Source organism: Berghia stephanieae, chromosome 4, assembly GCF_034508935.2.
Source record: "Berghia stephanieae isolate SIO BIC M18660-M18661 chromosome 4, UCSD_Bste_1.3, whole genome shotgun sequence".
Lineage (NCBI taxonomy): Eukaryota > Metazoa > Mollusca > Gastropoda > Nudibranchia > Aeolidiidae > Berghia > Berghia stephanieae.
Window position 1 is genome coordinate 63,824,643 of NC_088363.1, and position 20,097 is coordinate 63,844,739.

Consider the following 20,097-nt stretch of genomic DNA (forward strand, 5'->3'; position numbering starts at 1 on the left):
AGGACATAGATAGGAATGTCATGTTATAAACAAAATCAGAAAAATATTCCTATCTTATGCAGCATAGCTATGGTTGGCTGATGAAATATCTTTTGGTTTTATACTTGTTTCAATACATTACTCATATAACTTCAAGGTATAGTTTGACGACACTCATTTTAGCAAAGGCGTTGAAATACAAACAATTTGTTATTATTCTTCTGCTCATATCTAAAATACTACTTTCAGAAATGTAGATATATATTACTTCATTTTTATTATTTTCCATTCATAAATCAAAAATTTGCAGTTCATGAATTTATAATGCATACCTGGTGTTTACCATAGCACAATGTGGGAATGGGTACTTGACAAGGAGGGCAAGGCTGGCGTATAACCTCAGTCCTCACAGGTCTAATATCCCATGGACCAGCCTTGGGGCTCTGTGGGAAGTCATTTTTTTAAAAATGGAAATTTGTTTCTAATTCAATTATCAAAGATATTTTTTGTTTGCTTTCATAAACTAAAAGTAAAGTATGCTTGCTTTATCTTGATAAAAAGTTAAAGTAAAGTCGACATAACAGAAATTATTTTTTTTCCTTCAATTTATTGATAAAATATATCTAGGTTACTAACTGTATGGTATGTTGCCAAAATTACATACTTAATCCATTAATAATGAAAAAATAAAGGACCCAAGCATTAAGTAGCTAATATGTTAAACAAAAATGCAATAGTTTATATATCCCAGCATTCTATTTGCAACAACATGTTGTGAGACATGGAGAGGATAAAGTGACAGCTTTCATGCCTCATACTAATATAAAAGAAGGCAAGCTTTCATTTTCACTGCCTTCCATTATACGAGGTACTTTTCAGAATTAAGTTTCCCTGTCCCATTGTACTCACATAATATTATGAATAACTTGTATTTGCTATCAAATGAAACTTTACTTAATTACCTATTCAACATAAGAACCATTAAGTTCGACACACTTCTGCATTCAGTGTACCCAACAGTCAAAGATTTCTTTTACCTTAAGGAAGATATGGAAGTCACAATGGGAAAGATCGGGTGAATAGGGCGGGCGTTCCAACAATTCCCATGAGTAGCCCTCGAGAAGCTCATTCACAACTCTTGACTTGTCATGATGCAGAATAACACACTGTTCAACCAAAGTGGGTCTTTTTTTTTCGTATTGCTGGTCTCAGTTTGTCTTTAAGAACGAATCTGTAATAGTTTCTGTTAACAGTTTGATCAGTTGGGACAGGCAAGTTCAGTATAATGCCACGTGTGCCGAAAAAAAAAGCGATGTGTATTACTATCTTTTCTCCTTATTTTCAGCGAGCCTTCTGTGGTCAGATCTCCCATCTTCAACAATTTCCCTGACCCACCTTCTAACAGTTTGAAGTGAAGAAGCATTGTGCTCCACAACTTTACAAAGGTCTTTGTGTATTTCAACAGAAGGCTTGTTTTGTTGTTTTGTTTTTGTTTTTAAGGGTTTTACGGCGCTTGCAACACATTTAGGTTATATCAGCGCCAGTAAAAAGGAAAAAAATGGGATAGTAAAAAGTTCTAGAATTACAATTAAAGCATCCAAGAAAAAGTAAGACATAGGGGAACTGGGAACAAATAGGGATCAGATGTAGATTCCAAGAGCATACCACCAATGTACTTAGTTTGAGATCACCATTAAGTCTCATCCGGACACAAGCACAAAATCCAACAAAGAGGAATACACTCAAATGCTTACATTATACATTCAAAATAACAAATATAATAATACATAACAGAGAGATTACTTACAAGGAAAAAAATATCATCTCCCAAAAAATAACTATGCATTTGACTGTTTCCTTCCCAGCTAGGACTCCGACCAGGCCAGGACAAAACCAAGTAATCTCATTCCAAGACAAAGACGCTGTTGGAAAACAGTTATAAGGGGATAGAAGACACAGTATGTACCCCCCTGCCCACTATGGGAGGTCAGGAACCCCACCCAGACAGAAGACTTGCCGAGAAAATCTGATGACAAACCGAACATTGTAGCGTGAGAAGGTTGCAATGTTTTGCTCTGCCATTTTCCTTCGATTACGCTTGGACAAGGAGCAAAAGTACAACAAAATTGCCATGTCACAGCCCTATGATACAACCAATTTACTTTAAATTTCACATCAAAATTTCTTAGATATGACATAATACTGTCCCAAAATTTTGGTAGTTCTAGGTTGCTTATTAGCGAAGTTATAGAAGAGGGAAACTTAATTCTGAAACACACCTCGTAACACCATCTTTCTTCAACAATTTGATTGAAATATTTTAAAAATCAACTTTTGTGTAAAATTGTGCAAACAAAAAAATTCATAACTATCCATTTCATTACCTTGTCCTCTATGCGCACGACAACATTGTCATGACACTTGGTTGGGCATGTATGTTGACAATTTTTAAACTTGAGTTCACATACAAGCCGACAAGGTGGACACTCTCCAAAATGACATCGATGCTTCTGTTGTGCAGGGTGATGACACTTTGGTGGGGCTCTAAATATGAAAGGAACCGAGAAGATACAACAGAGAAGAGCAGCTTGACTGTAAACAAACTTCTTACAAAAAAATGGAAAAAAAAAAAAAGAGAAAAAAATTTGAATCAAACACAATTTATTATAAATGAGTAGCAGCAGTACCATGTCAAAATAACAATCTTACCTAATTATCAAAAATTCAAACACCATTGGATACGGCCTCTTTTCATAAGCACTCGAGTCAAAAGCACAATTCAACTTAAAGCGAGCTGGAAGCATGAAATATATGTTTTACCCCTTTATTAGCACATTTCATATCCAAGGACCATGTTTATCCACAGAAACCACTTTAATAATATGATGGCATTTCCTATCTGGGATGTCAATTGTGGAAAAGCTTATTTTGGTGTGCTCTTAAATCATTAGATATTGCACAATGCCTATCTTAAATATAGTCAGAACATATTGCAAATGACATGCTACATTGTTCTCAGCTTTACTGTATTATGTCAGCATGTCCTGTTTAGCGTGAGATAACCAAATCCAGTTATGGGCTTATTCTAACATAGTTGTAATGGATTATTTTGAGTTGGATTGAGAATGTTTCCATAAGAACAAGGGGACCATAACAATTTGGGTTGTCACGACATTCATAAATACATTCAGATTTATACCAATTTTGGTGATGAATCAAAATAACTGTTGATGGTGAACTTACCGACAAGGCAGGTTGCACCGTGGGGGTTTGCTTGACCTCTCCTTACCACATGGGACAGTGAGTTTTGTCTTGCCACAGTGGCATTTTATATCCACTGTTAGAGGACAAGGGTAGCAAGGACCTAGAAATTGCATTTATATTGAAAATCAAATCAATAGAATTCCTCCTGTATTATTTAGTAATAATTGAGCTAGACAAAAACAATAATCAAGTGAAAAAAATAACCATGTGGCTCCAAAAAATATGAAAAATGTGCATGTAGGCTACATGGAGTTTGTGTTGGATTTATTCGAAATACAGGTTATAATTATTTTAAAATGAAGCATTTGTCTATAACATATGCAGTCCTGCCAACCCTAGCCTGTGTAAAAGTGTACAATGGAGAACCAAAATAGTAGAATTTTTTAAAAATGTGTACACCTTTGCAAAAACGTTAATTAGCACTAAATCTGATAATTGGCAATTAGATCATACTGGCAATAATATAATCAATATTTAAATTAATGAATAAGCTAACGCTTTATAGACCATACGAATGGTATCAACTTCCAGACCCATGTATAAATCTGATACGACCCAGCCAGATAATATTATATTGAACTCACTTCATGAACATCTGGGTCAAGAAACAGATATTGTTTAAGTATAACCAAAACAGGAAGCATCGAGACCGGACACACCTAGGCCCGGATAAAGTAGAACTCTAAAATCCAAGTCGAATGGAAGAGTACTGTTGCGGCCCTATGTTCCACAAGGAATCAAGAGGTTTAAGTCAAGTAAGTATGAATGCTACAAATGCTTAAATAATAGGAATTTAATTCTGCGTACAATCGTAAGCAAAATGTGTACAATGATTGAAAATGCATACAAATACGCATTTTTTACGTAAGGTTGGCACCACTGCATATGTAAAGAATCCTGAAGGTTGCAGCAAGCTTTGCTTCGGGATATGAGCCAAAGTCGAAGATAAAGTGAATTTATAACCATTTTTTAAAACTTTTTTTTGTAAATAATGCTTCTTAAACCATTTCAGAATTGATTCCTGATTGTAATAAAGCTTGAAAATAAAAGTAAATGTGTTTATATTTTTATTTTTTAAGACATGTCAGTCGCAAAATTCGGATCAAATAGCTGGATTATTGCAGCTAAACTTCAAGCTGTTTCAGATCCCACCACCTCCATGTTTACATACCCAACCCTATCATCTTACACATCAAACAAAAGAATTTTCACATGGCTTTCCATTCACAAAAATGCACATGTACACAGCACAGTATAAACAAACAAGAGTGTCTGCGCATGCCTAGATTCCAGGAATTTGGACAGGTGGTTTAATCGCGTGTTGTTTTTGATGTGATTCCTAACTTCTACTTTCCCCACAGCCCTACCTTTCTGAAGGCCTTTACAATCATATTGAATATTATTTTTTACATCATTTACAATATTTCATTTATATATTCATTATACATTACTAATTACACTGGAAGATTTACGTCTCTAAGAACAACAAGTTATTTAAGATGGCGACTGATAATAATATGTAGAATCTTGCTCCAGAAACTCATTTCATTCTATCACAAATTAATGGAAATAATCTGTATTCATCTCTTCAATGTAGATTTTAATATCAAGTAATGCTTCAAATACAATTTCAAATAATTGGTCATAACTATTTTACTTTGCGTAGTCAGTGATAGTCTTCGTGTTCAACTGTTTCAAGTTCCGTACTTTTTCTCTGATGTATTAATGTGGGAACAAAATTTATAAGTAAAAAAAATAAACATCAGTGAAATTAACTCAAATTTGTCGCGTTGTTTTTTTTGACAGCCATGTGTGTGTACGTTATGGACAATAAGTAATCCTCCTCACATCTGGCAGAAGGGAAATAAAATTTGCACTTAATTTTTAAAAAGTAATCAACTAGTCTGACATGCAGCAGTTGTACCATATTCCCTCACAAACCCTTAACGAGCAGGTAGTATATATATATATATATATATATATATATATATATATATATATATATATATATATATATATATATATATATATATATATATATATATATATATATATATATACACGAGGGCTCTTTCAGAAATAACCGAAAAATGCCCATTGCTCAGCAACCAGTGGAGATTTTTTAATTCTGTAAACGACATGATATTCCTTATTTCCTTACGGATATTCCCAGAAATTATGAAGTGCATCATTTTGCACAATGAATTTCTAGACGATTTTAAAGATGGCGGCCCACCTTGAAACTTGGTCAAAGGAGGAAATCAGAGCTGTCATACGTTTTTTGAACGCCAAAAGTCTGAATCCTACCGAAATTCATAAAGAACTTCAGAGTGTATATGGTGAGCATGTTATAAGCCGTACACAAGTCTATCACTGGTGTAATTTGTTTGAAGCCGGCCATTCCGACTTGACAGACAGGGAAGGGAGAGGGCGTTCGATAACTGCGACGTCAGAAGACAATGTGAAGCGAGTTGATGAGCTTATTCGTCAAGACAGGAGGTTGAAACTTCATGAAATCGCAAGCAGTCTTGAAATTTCGGAAACTTCTGCCCATAGAATTGTATTTGATGAACTTGGCTACAGAAAAGTCAGCGCAAGATGGGTTCCTAAGCAATTGACAGACAATCATAAAGAACAAAGATTGGACATCTGCAGGGAACTTTTGAGAAGAAGCAAGAGCTCACGCAGGGTTCACGAGCATACTGCCAACGCCGGCGGGGACTTTCTAGGGTACGATGTGACTGTTCTTGACAGCATAGTCACCGGTGATGAGACTTGGTTGCACCATTGCACCCCAGAAACAAAGCAAGATTCGATGACATGGAAACATCCATCCTCACCTGTCGCGAAGAAATTCAAAGTCATGCGGTCAGCAAAGAAAATAATAGGAACTGTTTTCTGGGACAGTCGTGGTGTTATTCTGTTCGAAACCTTACAACCTGGAGAAACAATCAATGCTGCAAGGTACTGCCAAACTCTTGACAAGCTTAGGGAGGCCATTCGCAGAAAGCGCCCAGGGCAGTTGACCAACGGGGTCATTTTGCAACACGACAACGCTACACCCCACACAGCACAAGTGACGCAAGGTTGGCTAGAGAAATATGGATGGGAGATTTTGCCACACCCACCACACAGTCCAGACCTCGCACCATCTGGTTATCACCTCTTTGGGCCACTGAAACGTGAGCTGGCAGGAAAGCGCTTTGATGTCGATGAAGAGCTTGTTGACCATGTGCGGAAATGGCTACAAAACCTTGACGGAAATTTCTTCCGAGAGGGTATCTATTCCATGGTGCGGCGTTGGCAGAAGTGTGTCGACAGACTTGGCTGTTACGTAGAGAAATGAAGGACGAGTCAAGGTATGAACACGTGCAAGAATTTTGTTGATAGCATAAAAAACGCGGATTTTACAGGCATTTTTTGGTTAATTATGAAAGAGCCTTCGTATATATATATATATATATATAAGCCACTTTTCAGCAACAATTCATTTAAAGATATATATATATATATATATACTAGTAAAAAGCCTGCAATTTCGCAGGGAAAGAACTATTCGATATTGCCAGAATCATTTTCTTGATTAGCTTGATTACGATTAGATGCACATTTTAATCGATGTGCTTGTCGTCGGTGCCATGCTTTATTCGGCATGATTTTAGTTTATCAGTCAGTAGAAATCAATATCAATAAGTCGCAAGTCTTTACCACGCTTTACTTGGGAGTGCTTTGCACTACCTTCAATACTTCACAAATTAAAATGGCGGCCGAGAATCAAAACAATGGTCAAATTAGGACATTTTAAACTTTCACAAATCTATCAAGGTTTGTTCTAGAGTTTTTAAAACGCTTTTATATGATGACAAATTGAATAAATAAACGCCTGACAAAAGATCAACGGTGAAAATACAAATTGAATGAATACTGGGGATGGAGATTTCGGAATGTCTCCTCTTTACTTAACTTATGTGAGGTCAAATAAAAATCTGAAGCGGACGCGAAAAATATCATGTCCCCGAATCTGTCTACTTTTGGTTTGATCGGGCTAGAAGCTAGGCAGATACAATTGACAGTTTGCCGATAACGTGTAACTAAATATTTCCCAGGGCAATAATTATCACATCGATGGCATAAAAACGACAGTAATATCAGCAGTAATATTAGTTGATGTTGTTAATCGACAGTAATATCAGCAGTAATATTAGTTGATGTTGTTAATCGGTGAAACTTGTTTAAAATTTCGGTAAATCCGAATACCGTCATGTGATCAAGTGAATTATATCACTATGAATGCCACGATTTGCTGAAAAATGCCAATCTGACAGTTCCTTGCAAACACACACACCCCTTCCCCTCCCCCCCCCCTGCCCCTTTGCTCAGGAATTTCTCTACTTGATGGACACCCCCCCCCCCTTTTTTTTTCTTCCACGCAACCACATTCCAAAACACACACACACATATGTATACACGACACACACACACAGACACACGCACACATAAACATACACGCAATGAGAACACACTACTACATAACACTGATCACCGCTAAATCAACACAACGGAAGTAAGGACTCTACTGGACAGATAGAGTTGAGGGTGTGGTCATGAGGTGTTAGTGTCTTCGGTAAATTTTTTATGATATCTGTTTGACTTAACGAACTTTCAAACTGACTTTAAATTATAAAAGGAAATCAAGTTATCTGTTTATCTATCTGTAAAAAATACATTTCTATTTTTCAAATCTTTTAGTAGAGTTGTGCGCCGTATCAATTTTTTATTGACTCAAATAAGCACAATGTTCTCCACAAGGCTATATTTTTTAAAGAAAGGATATATATATATATATATATATATATATATTATTTAAAATATTTACCACAATGTTTGGGGCAGTCTACATCAATGTTTCAGGCTTAATTTGCCATCTTCAGGACTGAGTTGTTTTGTTGACTGTTGTTGTTTCTTGAAGTGGTTCCGGTTTGAAGTTAATTAAGAGGAATTTGCGCCGATGGGGACACTTTCCGTAGATCTCACTTTTCACATATATATATATATATATATATATATATATATATATATATATATATATATATATATATATATATAGGTATCAATCCACTATTAAGGTGACCACTGTGAAATGCACCAATTGGAGGACCAAGCATATGTCTTGTTCAAATTGATTAAACTGTTCAATCTTTGTTCAAATGAGTATAGTTTGATTCCCTACAATGATTTATGAACACAATTCTGATGCTTGATGATCACAATGGTATATAGAAAATTACTCGGTCCCCCTAATGTTTTACTAAGTGTTTCTGTAGCTTTAAGGAGACATTTGGTAAAAACATGTTTTTAGGGAGACCACATTAAAAAACCCTTTTAGGGAGCCCAGTATATGTTTATATATGTGTATACCTAAGAGTGCATTTTCAAGTGAGCTACCACCAAATTGTCTAAAATAAAGTAAGTCCTTAAGATTAAGAGCTTCATGGCCATAGTGTCGAAGCTTATCCCAGTGTGCGTAGAGTGAAGTGGCCGAGCAACGCATTTACTAACTCCTGGGAAGGTCCATCCCTCAGAAGGGGCGCTCAGGGAAATAACCTGGGACTCAAACACGGCAAAAAATATTCCCAGTTGCTCCGTGCGCCATTGTTTTTGCAGTCCCCGACCCCTTTAGAAACCTGACGACCCAGGTTTAAGATCAGAGATAGAAGGGACCAGGAGTTTATTTGTTGTTGTTGTATACCACTGAATGGACTTGGTTTGTTTTGTTTTGTTTTTAAGGGTTTTACGGCGCTTGCAACACATTAAGGTCATATCAGCGCCAGTAAAAAGGAAGAAAATGGGATAGTAAAAAGTTCTGGAACTACAATTAGAGCACCCAAGAAAAAGTAAGGCAAAGGGGATTTGTTTCAAATAGGAAACAGTAGATTCCAAGAGCCCACTATCAAAGTACTTAGTTTGAGATCACCTAAACGTCTCATTCAGACACAAGCACAGGTCCCAACAAAGAGGGATACACTCAAATGTTTACAAAGCATAAATAATATGTAAACAAAACAATAAAGAGCATAACAGACAGATGATTTACAAGGGAAAAATATAATCTCCCAAAACTCGAACTATACATTTGACTGTTTCCCTCCCAGCCAGGTCCTGGACAAAACCAAGTAATCCCATCCCGAGACAAAGACAGAAAACAAGTTGGAAAACAGACATAGGGGGATAGAAGACGCAACGAGTACGTCCCTGCCCATTATGGGAAGTCGGGAATCCCACCCAGTGAATGGAGTTGGATGGATAGGACAGCAGATCTGATGGACACAATGAACGGCTTCAATCAACATCTCATTCACTTTAACTTGCACAATGCTTGCTTTGGTTTCGTGGTAGACAGTTCGTCCAGGTTGCCAGGGTTCGAATCCATATTTGTGGCGATGCAGAGTCATTGTAAAAGTCTCATTTACAGTCTCATTTGTGTTAATTGGAGTACGTTACTGAATTGTAACAACGTTGTTCGTGTCCATATAAATGTACTACCAGCTGCACGTTGAGCTCATTGTGGGTTTTATGATACATCAAGCTCGTGTAAAATTACATTTACATTTGACCGAAAAATGATACATAACGATAGAAGTCTACAAATCATATTGCAGGTTTATTTCAGTTCCAAAAGCCATCACAAACATTCATCCACTGTATCACATAAGTCTTTGGTCACCAAATAAAAGCATGAAGTTTGCTATGTGTACAGTGCAACATAAAAGGATAGAAACAGTTTTACTGATAAAACCCTCAAATGATAACAAACCAATATGTTGTTGCTGGTAAGTTGCTTAATTGCATTTGTTAAAAAGCATAGACTGTGAAGCAAAAGTGTTGAAAATCGTTTGAATAAAGTTTAATGAAAAAAAAATAATTCTTAAGCACTTTATGCCGTTCTAAGCTGTCGTTGCTGCATTTTTTTTCATTATTAATTATTATTATTCTGATTAAGGATGAGGGGATAAAGAAAGAATGAAATTAAATGCACAGAGGTGTCATTTCTTGACAGTCACCTCTAAAGATTGCAACTCTTAAAATTATCATAAAAAGAATAGTGAAATTTTACATTAGGTATCTAGAAAATGCTGAACATAAAGCTACATTGGCCAATTAAGTTAGGGTTAGTAGAAAGACTTTTTATTCTGCCATATCTGATTCTTTCAGATAGTTCTACATAGCTGCCAACTTTTCAAAAATAAAATAAGGAACGCTCATTTTGCCCGGGATGAGGGGCGATGTGTGCCGAAGCCCCGCCGCCCCCCCCCCCCCCCCTTCATCGAATCGCAACATATAAAAGTCAGCCTTTTTAATTACTATTACTAACATTAACAAGTTTGAGATGACAGAGGCTAGTCCAAATGTTGCTCATTTATCGGGTTTAGTACAGCACATTTGAATCGTTAAAATGACACTTTCCACAATGATTGTTGTTTTGTTTTTAAGGGTTTTACGGCGCTTGCAACACATTTAGGTTATATCAGCGCCAGTAAAAAGGAAGAAAATTGGATAGTAAAAAGTTCTAGAATTACAGTTGAAGCATCCAAGAGAAAGTAAGACATAGGGGAACTGGGAACAAATAGGGATCAGATGTAGATTCCAAGAGCGTATCACCAATGTACTTAGTTTGAGATCACCTATAAGTCTTATCCGGACACAAGAACAAAATCCAAAAAAGAGGAACACACTCAAATGCTTACATTATACATTAAAAAATAACAAATATAATAATAATACATAACAGAGAGATGATTTACAAGGAAAAAAATATCATCTCCCAAAACAATAAATATGCATTTGACTGCTTCCCTCCCAGCTAGGACTCCGGCGAGGGCCAGGAAAAAAACAAGTAATCTCATTCCAAGACAAAGACTGAAAGCATGTTGGAAAACAGATATAAGGGGATAGAAGACACAGTGTGTACCTCCCTGCCCGCTATGGGAGCTTTCCACAATGAGATCAAAATTCAGAACGGACAATATAAAGAAAGAATTCAACTGCCTCAACTTTGATAAGGACCAATACACAAGAAGCACAATTGTAAAATAAATGAAATAACTTAAGATGGTTAGAAATGCATAACTACCAACCTGGTACATCACTTGAGAGGGCGTTTTGGGGTAAAAATTAGGTGAGTTCAGATAAAAAGTAGACGATTGCATATATGTTTTCTTTCATGCAACATAATGGTCTTTAAGTAGTATACTATAATAGTAGTTATAGTAAAATGCACCTCTAAATATTAGAGAATTCCTACTTCTTTACTTTGACAAGATAAACACACCTAAAAATGGAGTATACTTATTTTTCTTGAACCTAAACCGTTACAAAAGCTTGCTTGAAAAAAAAAAATTAAAATCAGATGAAGATGTTTTTAAAGGGATTAAATTTATATATTTCATAAATTAATAAAGGGAAATAATCATTGTCATCTTTAATCAATATAAGCAATTGATTTTCTTATTGAATACCTTCCAATCAAAAAGGTGGATTTAATTTTATTCTTAATTAAAATAATATTTGTAACAAATAGTGAAAGTATCAATACTGTCTTAGAATATTCAAAGTATATCGAGGCTAACATCCATATCCTATGCAAATCTCCAATACATTATGAAAGGTTTGAGTAAAATACAGGCGTCATATAAACGAATGGAACTTTTTTAATTGTTGAAAATCATTTATGATAGAGGCATAATTCAAATTAAAGAGCTACACAAATGGAGATTATGCTCTCACTGGACACCAATAATAATGATAATAATAATAACAACAATAGTAGTAGTAGTAATAGTAATAATAATGGATCAATAATAATAATTCATTAGGCTCACATGGCTTTTTTACCACAAATTAGTCAAAAATTACAAAATACGGATTTTGAACTAAAAATAAGCACTTACGGACTCAGGAAGTCAAATACGGAACAAATCCGTTTTTAACAGAACGGTTGGCAGCTATGGTTCTACAAAGCATTTGTCTCTCAAGCTGAGCAAATGAATGTTCAATTAATATAAAAAAGGATATTGCAATGATGAACAGATTGTACTATATAAAGATAAAACGTTTTTGTAAACCCCCAAAATATGTCAATAACACTATACAATACAATGAATGTAATACAAATCAAATTCATGATTGTCATTACACCGATTGAAACGCTCTTTCCCTTCTATATTTATTTCTTTCATTAAAAATCTTTGTCTTCACCAAACTAATTAGTGTACCTTCAGGGATTCCTTTTTGTGAAAATACCCTGTGGTGTTTTAAGAACAGAATAATTTCAGACTTTCTAGGTAATGATCCCCTTGAACCATGTGCTGAAACATCTTCGACAAAGTTTTTAAAATATGACTTGACTCTATCTGTATCCTCATCTGACCATGACATGTATCTCCGATTTTTGCTTGAATTCCTCTTGGGTTCAGTTTGTTTTGAAGAACACGTAAGCTGATTTGGCACTCCTGCTTCACCATCAAATATTTCTTCTTGATTTGCAGCTGTTACTATGGATGTTCCAAAATTTGCATTTGAGTCTCTATTCACTACAGAGTCATTTGTTTCAATGTTACAATTTCCTTCCCCAGTGACCGATGCTGAGTTATCAATTTGACCCAAAAATGACCAACTTCTGTTGTTTCTCGTATTGCAAGTGGACACTGATAAATGTTTTGATTGATTGATTCACTGTGTCCCATATGTCGATAGAAGACATCTCTCTCGTGTTGTGGGACATCAAGTAAGGCAAATAATGTCGAAGCTCGGTGCCTGAATTTATCAGCTATTAACAACTGGGGTTTCTCTAAATCCTTTACTAAGGAAGTGACATATTTGATGGCAATGTAACCACTTACATGATCTTTGGATATTCCTGTATTTGGAAAAAGAAATGGGTTGTCTGAAATATCAACAGCTTTACGCTCCTGTGCAAGTTTCCTTAAAGGCTGAATTGTGTCATTGGGTATCAACACAGGGACCAACATCTTGCTTCCCTTTCCAGACTGATAGGCCAGCTTATACTTCTCAAGTAACGCTTTTTTCCAGAGGATCAGTGACATGTTGTACAAGCTGGGGATCAACCCATACACCTGAATCTGCATCATTCCAGTCTTTTAACAACATCCTTGCGGGTTCTCCGCCTCTCCTCGCATTAAACATTGTAAGCCTAGCTACGATGACATTGCGAAGCCTAACAAACATATGTGAATCAAATAATTGATAATCATCCTCACAAATACGGACTATCTCTTCAGTAATAAATTGCCGCAGCTTCTTTATATCATTCTCTAATGGCATCTCTTTGGGTTTTCTCAAATTTGTTCTCTTTGCTTCACATTGAACTCTGGCTGTAAAAAAAATACTATCCCAATTATAATCCAGGACAGCTTTGAACAAATCTATCTCTGCGGATTCTTCCATTTTGTTTTGCATTATATATTCCCCTTTTAAGAAATTAATTAACTTTTTCAATATAAATCCAATTGAAAGCTTCAAGCCTGCTTTCAATGTCCCATCCTCTTTCAAAGTCATTTCAGAAATGGTTTGCGATATTTCATTAAAGTTACAACGCTTCACCACGTCCTCTCCAGAGAAAGAAAGTTGATTTGTTCTCTTCCTAGTTTTTAAAATCAAATTTCCTAAGATGCGTAAATCACTCATTATAACTTTTCTCTCCTTCTTTGAACTTTTACTCCACAATTTTGTTCCTAACAATACTATAGCTTTGTCTGATCGACACAAATTTCCCACTTCATCATTCCGAAATTTGTCAAGAATATTCTCCTTTATTTCTTTACTTGCATTGGGAGCCACGGGATAAAATTTTACAACCCCAGTACACAGAGCATGCTCAGTACTACATTTCTTTTTGTGTTCATAAACCCTTCGTCCAGAGTAAAACCCCTTACAGCCAGCACACATAACAACTTCATGTGACCCTTGTGCTCTCTCACGCATAACTATTGAATTGTTTCTAGTGTTTGAATAAAAAATGCCCTTTTTCTTGAGATTCTCCATTGTTCTATCCCTTTCCTTTACAGGCTGTTTCATGGCCTCTGTAACTTCTGTCTCATCTTTGTATTTCCTCATCAAATGCCTTGAGAGTTTTGTTTGCAACTGTCCACAGTATGGACAGGGTCTCCTTGGCTTTTTGTATTTCTCTGGAAAAAAAAAGAAGAAAATAAAGCACATCATGCTATGAACTATGAAAATAAATCAATAGACAGATCGTATGCACATCAGCTACATGACAGCGATAGAGAGGAATAGCATTCCAAATATTTAAGGCCTGGACAAGTAACTGTCATAATTCCTTCTTGTTATATACTTTTCTACCATCTATTCCTTTGGAAGAGGTATGTTAGATTTGTGGAGACCTCTGCCACATAACAAATCCAGTGAAAAGACGCCATATTTTTGTTTTGAAATAGAAATAAATAGATCAATCCACCCACTTCACTAGGTTCAGGGTTCCCTCTTCATTATAATCAAAATATGAACATAAATCGGAATAGTAACACATTGAAGTCTCATCTGAATACATAGATTGTCCTTTGTTGTTTCAGCGAAAAATCAGACAGAATGTCAAAAGAATTTTAGGTTTTTCCCCAACCACCCCTTGGAGGTATCAGTATCAGCAGAATGGTAAGCGTCATGTTTTTTACGTTGAGCAACAAAATTTACTCCAAATGCTTCACTCGACCCAGGCGGAAAAGCAATCAAGAATAGACCCAAGTCCTATCCAAAGACTAACATTTCATTTAAGTTTATTGTAGGCCCTTGGCCAATCGACAAAATTCAATTCACATAAATTATTTACAACAATCAGAAATTAATTATATCAATAATAGTAATAGAATGCAATGAAGGCAATATCATAATAATAATAATAATAATAATAATAATAATAATAATAAATAATAATAATAATAATAATAATAATAATAATAATAATAATAATAATAACAGTAGCGGCAATAAGTAACAATTAATATAGTAACAAAAGAAATAATAGACTATAGTTCATAGTCATAACAATGACTTTCTTTGTCATTGAGGGAGTGAGAAAACATCACCGGCTGGCAGAACAAACAGCCGACATCAATCAAACGTCCTCCAGACCGGTTGAGCATCGGCTTCATTAATTCCTTAAAGACTTCCCCCCAACTGCCTGAACGATGCTGATGCCCAGACAACTTAATCCTGATTTATATTTTGTGGGAATGAAATATGACATGTATATGCCGGAAATATTTCAATAACAAACACACTGTTCAGATAGAAAATATTTGAGTCTTGCCTTTGTTAATTGACACAGGTAAGTTAGGAAAATAAATGCTAGTAAAAACGATCAGCAAGTTCGTGAACACTGCTTCTCAACTCGAACATATGTTTTCATCAAATCTACACACATCATGTTGTGAGCTGAATTTTAATGATCTCAGTTGTCATTGAAAGGAAACCCAAGAATTTTAGAATAAAGAAAAATATTGAACCTGGAAGTCAAAAGGGTTTGTAGCACAGCAGACATTATCAAAGTATAATTTTAGTACCGACAAATTAAAAAGAAAATGTGCTTTTCTTTAAATGCTCCCAATCATCATATACTGTTTAGGTTGCAAGATTAATAAAAATGTTATCTACTCTGATTCTCGTTAAGTTTCCAGCTGGTCTGTGAAAAAAAGCCTTAAGCATCATAGAAATACAAAGAAACAGTTTTAATATATAGATGGGTTGTAACAAAAAAACCATTTTAACACTTACAATACAAGCTATTTAAGTCTATTACAGACAAAAAAAACCCCAATAAAATAAACATGAACATTTTTATGGCTGGTTTCACTGATATCACTCACACATTGGGGTTTCAGATTCTAAGATGTCCACCCTATCAAATTTGGATTTGTGCTTGTTATGTAAATGGTAGCGTATTTTGCGACGCAGCACTGCCAAAACAGAAAAAAATGCAATAACACAAATGCAGCACCATGGAGGGGGTGGAAGTTTTCTTTTAAAAGGAATGGGTAAATTAAAATTGATCCCACAAATATCAAAGGAGAAGAATGACAAAAAAATGACTCACCATTGCACGTAACACGTTGGTTTGCAAGTGTATAGCATTCGGGTTGAACCTGGGTCCCAGACTGGCAACGAGGTTCAGTCTGTGATAGTTGTGGATGAGGCTCTGACTGAGTTGGGGAATGAGCACTAGGTTCCAAAGACAATGATGTACTCAGCATTGGGTACCTCACAGAGTACGTAGAGGAATCAGACTCGGAGTCAGCAACAAAATCGGGACCCTGTATATTTTGTGGAAAAGATGACAGATCAATCAATTTATTCATGTTGACAATAAACATGAAGAGCCATTGTTTAATAATCCAACTAAACAATTAGCTGGTTAATAATGCAAGTATAATAAAAAAGAGTTGAGAAAGGCAGACATATTGTCTAAGTATTTAATATGTTCAACTGTGCTTGGATAAATATAGATACACCAACCAGGGTTTCAGTAAACCGTTTTTAACCAACTCTTTAAATCCTACACCAGGACCAACAACTACAAAACAATTTTTTATATCACTACGATTCTGGACATATAAACGGTTGTCATTGCAACAATATGAACTTCCTAACCTTGCAACTGCAATATAGTTAACAAAAAAAGTTGATAAACATTACGATGCAAGAGAATTTGGACAAAATGCGAGATCAAAAGTATAATCCCAACAGAAGCTATTTTAATTTTTCCTGGAAACGCATCATTTTCACATTTTGTCAAATAAAAAACAAACGACTTCAAATGTGAATGGCTCATCAATGAATATCACTTCAAAATATAACGAGGAAGGTTTAAAATAGTGTTATTGTTGGCGAAGTCCACTGCAAAGAAAAATTTTTAACAACAAAAAACTAGGAGATCTCACTGGTGTAAAACAGTGTTGTCCTTGTCCTGAAATATTGTATTGCGCCTAACAGACTGCAGGTCTCATCTTTTGTGGCAAATGTGTTTTGTCCACCACAAAATATGTTGATGTGAAGCATTTTGAGCATGGTGCCAACTGTGGATAAACGCTATACAAATGTTATGATTTTATTTTAATGTACATACTTACCACAAATGAATCATGTGATATGGAACTTTGTTCTGCATCACTTTCAGGCTCTGAGTTGGAGTCGATATAGAAAATAAAAACAACAAAAAAAAAAGCTGAAGACTATCATGTGCAAGTTTTTCTCTAAACTCTTAAACAAAAAATCATGCCATCTTGTGCTGTAAAAGGATTTTTTAAAAATTATTTACCTTATGACTATTGTCCTTTGGAAAAAAAAGAAAATTAAGTCCGAAACCTTCTGGCTATTTTCTTTTAAATTTCAAGAACGTCAGAGTTGGCAAGGGAGGACGGAAATATAATTCCAGAAACCAATCTGTCTATAATCATATCCATATGATAGTTTTTCGTTCAAGATTCAGGTACAGTCCACTTAGGATAATCGCAATGCCTTGGGATCATCGAAAATGTTGGGATTAACCGAAATTCAGTTTCCTGTCCACTATTTCAACATTTTACACATTTATTGTCAACTCAAACCAGTAAATAATATTCTTAGTCCACCACATACAGAGCAATTTGATTGAAACAAAAACCATATGGCAGCCCCGTGTAGATTTGTCAACCAAAAGCAGCTATGAAGCAAGCCGATATCTTATTCAGATTGGAAGAAGTTTCAATCTTTTTCTCAACAATTCAACATTTGTCAGAGTTAAAGAGATTAGCCTTAATGAGAGACAATAAGCTCTCACCAAACTCGTTGGTCACAATGCACAGTTGTTAATCCTAAAACAAAGGATATCGCTCAGTCTCTCTTTATAACTGTCATTTATAACCTGTTGTCAAGATTATGACCAGCCCCACCCCTCTTCTATTTAATGGCCACCGATGACGTCACAAACCCATACTGCAGAGCCCCGCCCTCTTTCGACTCTAACAGAGTGGTGACACACTACTGTAGCATTAAATCCTGCTCACTCTCGATTCTTCAACCTGTCACGATTTCATCAATGATGAAATTTAATCATGATATACTGTTTGATTTCTTGAATTTACCACTTTTTAAAAAACCGAAGTTTGTTGCAATTAACCAGTGACTTTTATATAGAATTATTTCCATTGCTTAGGAAATATTGTGATTAACCGAAAGTTGCGATTAAACGAGTTGCAATTATCCGGAGTGGACTGTAATAGTATTACACATCATGACTCAAAAAAAAAAAAAAAAAAAGCAAACTATGTGTACCTAAATGTTATTCATTTCCTCATCAAATTACATTCTTACCATTAACATCATAGATCACATCAAAAGGGTTGTCTGGATTGACAGCAAGACATTTTTCAGGATTTTTAAAGCTCAAATCTCTCTGATCTGAAGTTACAAAAGAAATAGCATATTCTCAACATTAAACTATGATTTTGTGATGGCTGTGATATGGCATACTGTATGCATAAAGCAAGATGCAAAGACAGGTTTAAGTTTAAATTATTTTATATTCTTTTCAAAAATCCATTCTAGTTTTGCCAAAATAAAATAAACACGAGAAGTGTTGAGTTGGATAGCGCTAAAACTAAAAGTAGTAGTGGTAGTAGTAGTAGTAGTAGTAGTAAACGACAGATCTTACTCACTAGTGTGAATCTACAGTCTACAGAAGTTCCCGAATTATCTGACTCCACTTCCAAATGACTGACTGACAAGTGACAATCATCAATCGGTGTGTGTGTGATTGTGATGTCTACCCTATTGAAAATCTTAAATCAACAGTGATGTAATAAGAATGGCCAATAACTTACCATTTAAATTATCTCGGTGTCTCTTCAATGATGCCTCCAGCATCAATTTACCCCACGATGCCATAGACGTCTAGTTTGGAACTCAGCAAGTGACGAAAAAATACTTGCGGCTATAGAGAGGACGTCCGTCGGCCACTCTCTTCGCAAGTCAGTAGTCAGGGGTTATCAGATAATCATTGGTTCTTGAAAAATATAGAAACACAGCGGTTCATTTAAAAAGACTCTTTTGTAGATCAAGATATAATGTTAGGTATTGCACTTTAAAATCTCTTCAGACATAGAACGGGTCAACTTGACGTCTAGACCAAATCATTTCGAAGATTGATATGGCAACAGCAACGCCTGGAATGGAGGATTTAAATGCGGCATCTGACGATTCTACTGCTATGACAAAAGATGCTCCATTTCACGACGTCGAGGTGGCTTCAACTGGCATCAGGCATCAACATGCTACTCAATAATGGGTTTGATGAAGCGTTTGACTAAGAATTAAAGCTGATAACTGATAACCACCTACTACTGACTTGCGGAGTGAGTGAGTGCCGAGTGCCTCTTTATGCGCGAAATTGACTAAACATACGTTTCACGAAAAAAAGAGTTACTATGTTTGCTTGTCTCTTGTCACCAAGATAAGAATCCGGACCAAGATTCGATAAATCTGTTTCTAAAAATAGATTATAATTCGTATATCTTGTTCATTCCTCAGTTCATCAACTTTCACACAATTTTATATTAGGTTTTCATTACTATAAAAATCCATATAATGCTCTAGAATTTTAGAGAAAATTTCGGAAAGATATATTGCCTCACTATTGAAATATATCGATGAAAACACTGGTACCCCTATTGTACTTTTTTCAGGCGGTCACCTTATTGACCAACGTGAAAATTTAGGCATAACTCTTCTTACTGTGGTGTTTAACAAATAACTTCAATACTATGATTTACAATTATATATCCTTGA

General features: G+C 35.5%; 2 protein-coding genes across 3 annotated transcripts in view; both read right to left on the reverse strand.

Moving 5' to 3' along the window:
- The window catches only part of LOC144971008 (NF-X1-type zinc finger protein NFXL1-like), a 47,313-nt gene that overhangs the window by 11,098 nt on the left and 16,118 nt on the right, over window positions 1–20,097 (reverse strand). For both annotated transcript variants that reach the window (XM_078911289.1, XM_078911290.1), the window contains exons 13-15: window positions 3,223–3,343; window positions 2,364–2,523; window positions 312–422 (exon numbers count right to left, since the gene is read on the reverse strand). In XM_078911289.1, coding sequence (XP_078767415.1) covers window positions 312–422; window positions 2,364–2,523; window positions 3,223–3,343 — 392 coding nt within the window. The remainder of the gene's footprint in view (window positions 1–311; window positions 423–2,363; window positions 2,524–3,222; window positions 3,344–20,097) is intronic.
- On the reverse strand, window positions 13,312–19,843 carry LOC144971007 (uncharacterized). The gene is made up of 2 exons (XM_078911288.1): window positions 16,370–19,843; window positions 13,312–14,447 (listed from the first exon to the last, which is right to left on the reverse strand). The coding sequence occupies exons 1-2, from the start codon at window positions 16,644–16,646 to the stop codon at window positions 13,312–13,314; spliced, it is 1,413 nt and encodes a 470-aa protein (XP_078767414.1). The 5' UTR covers window positions 16,647–19,843.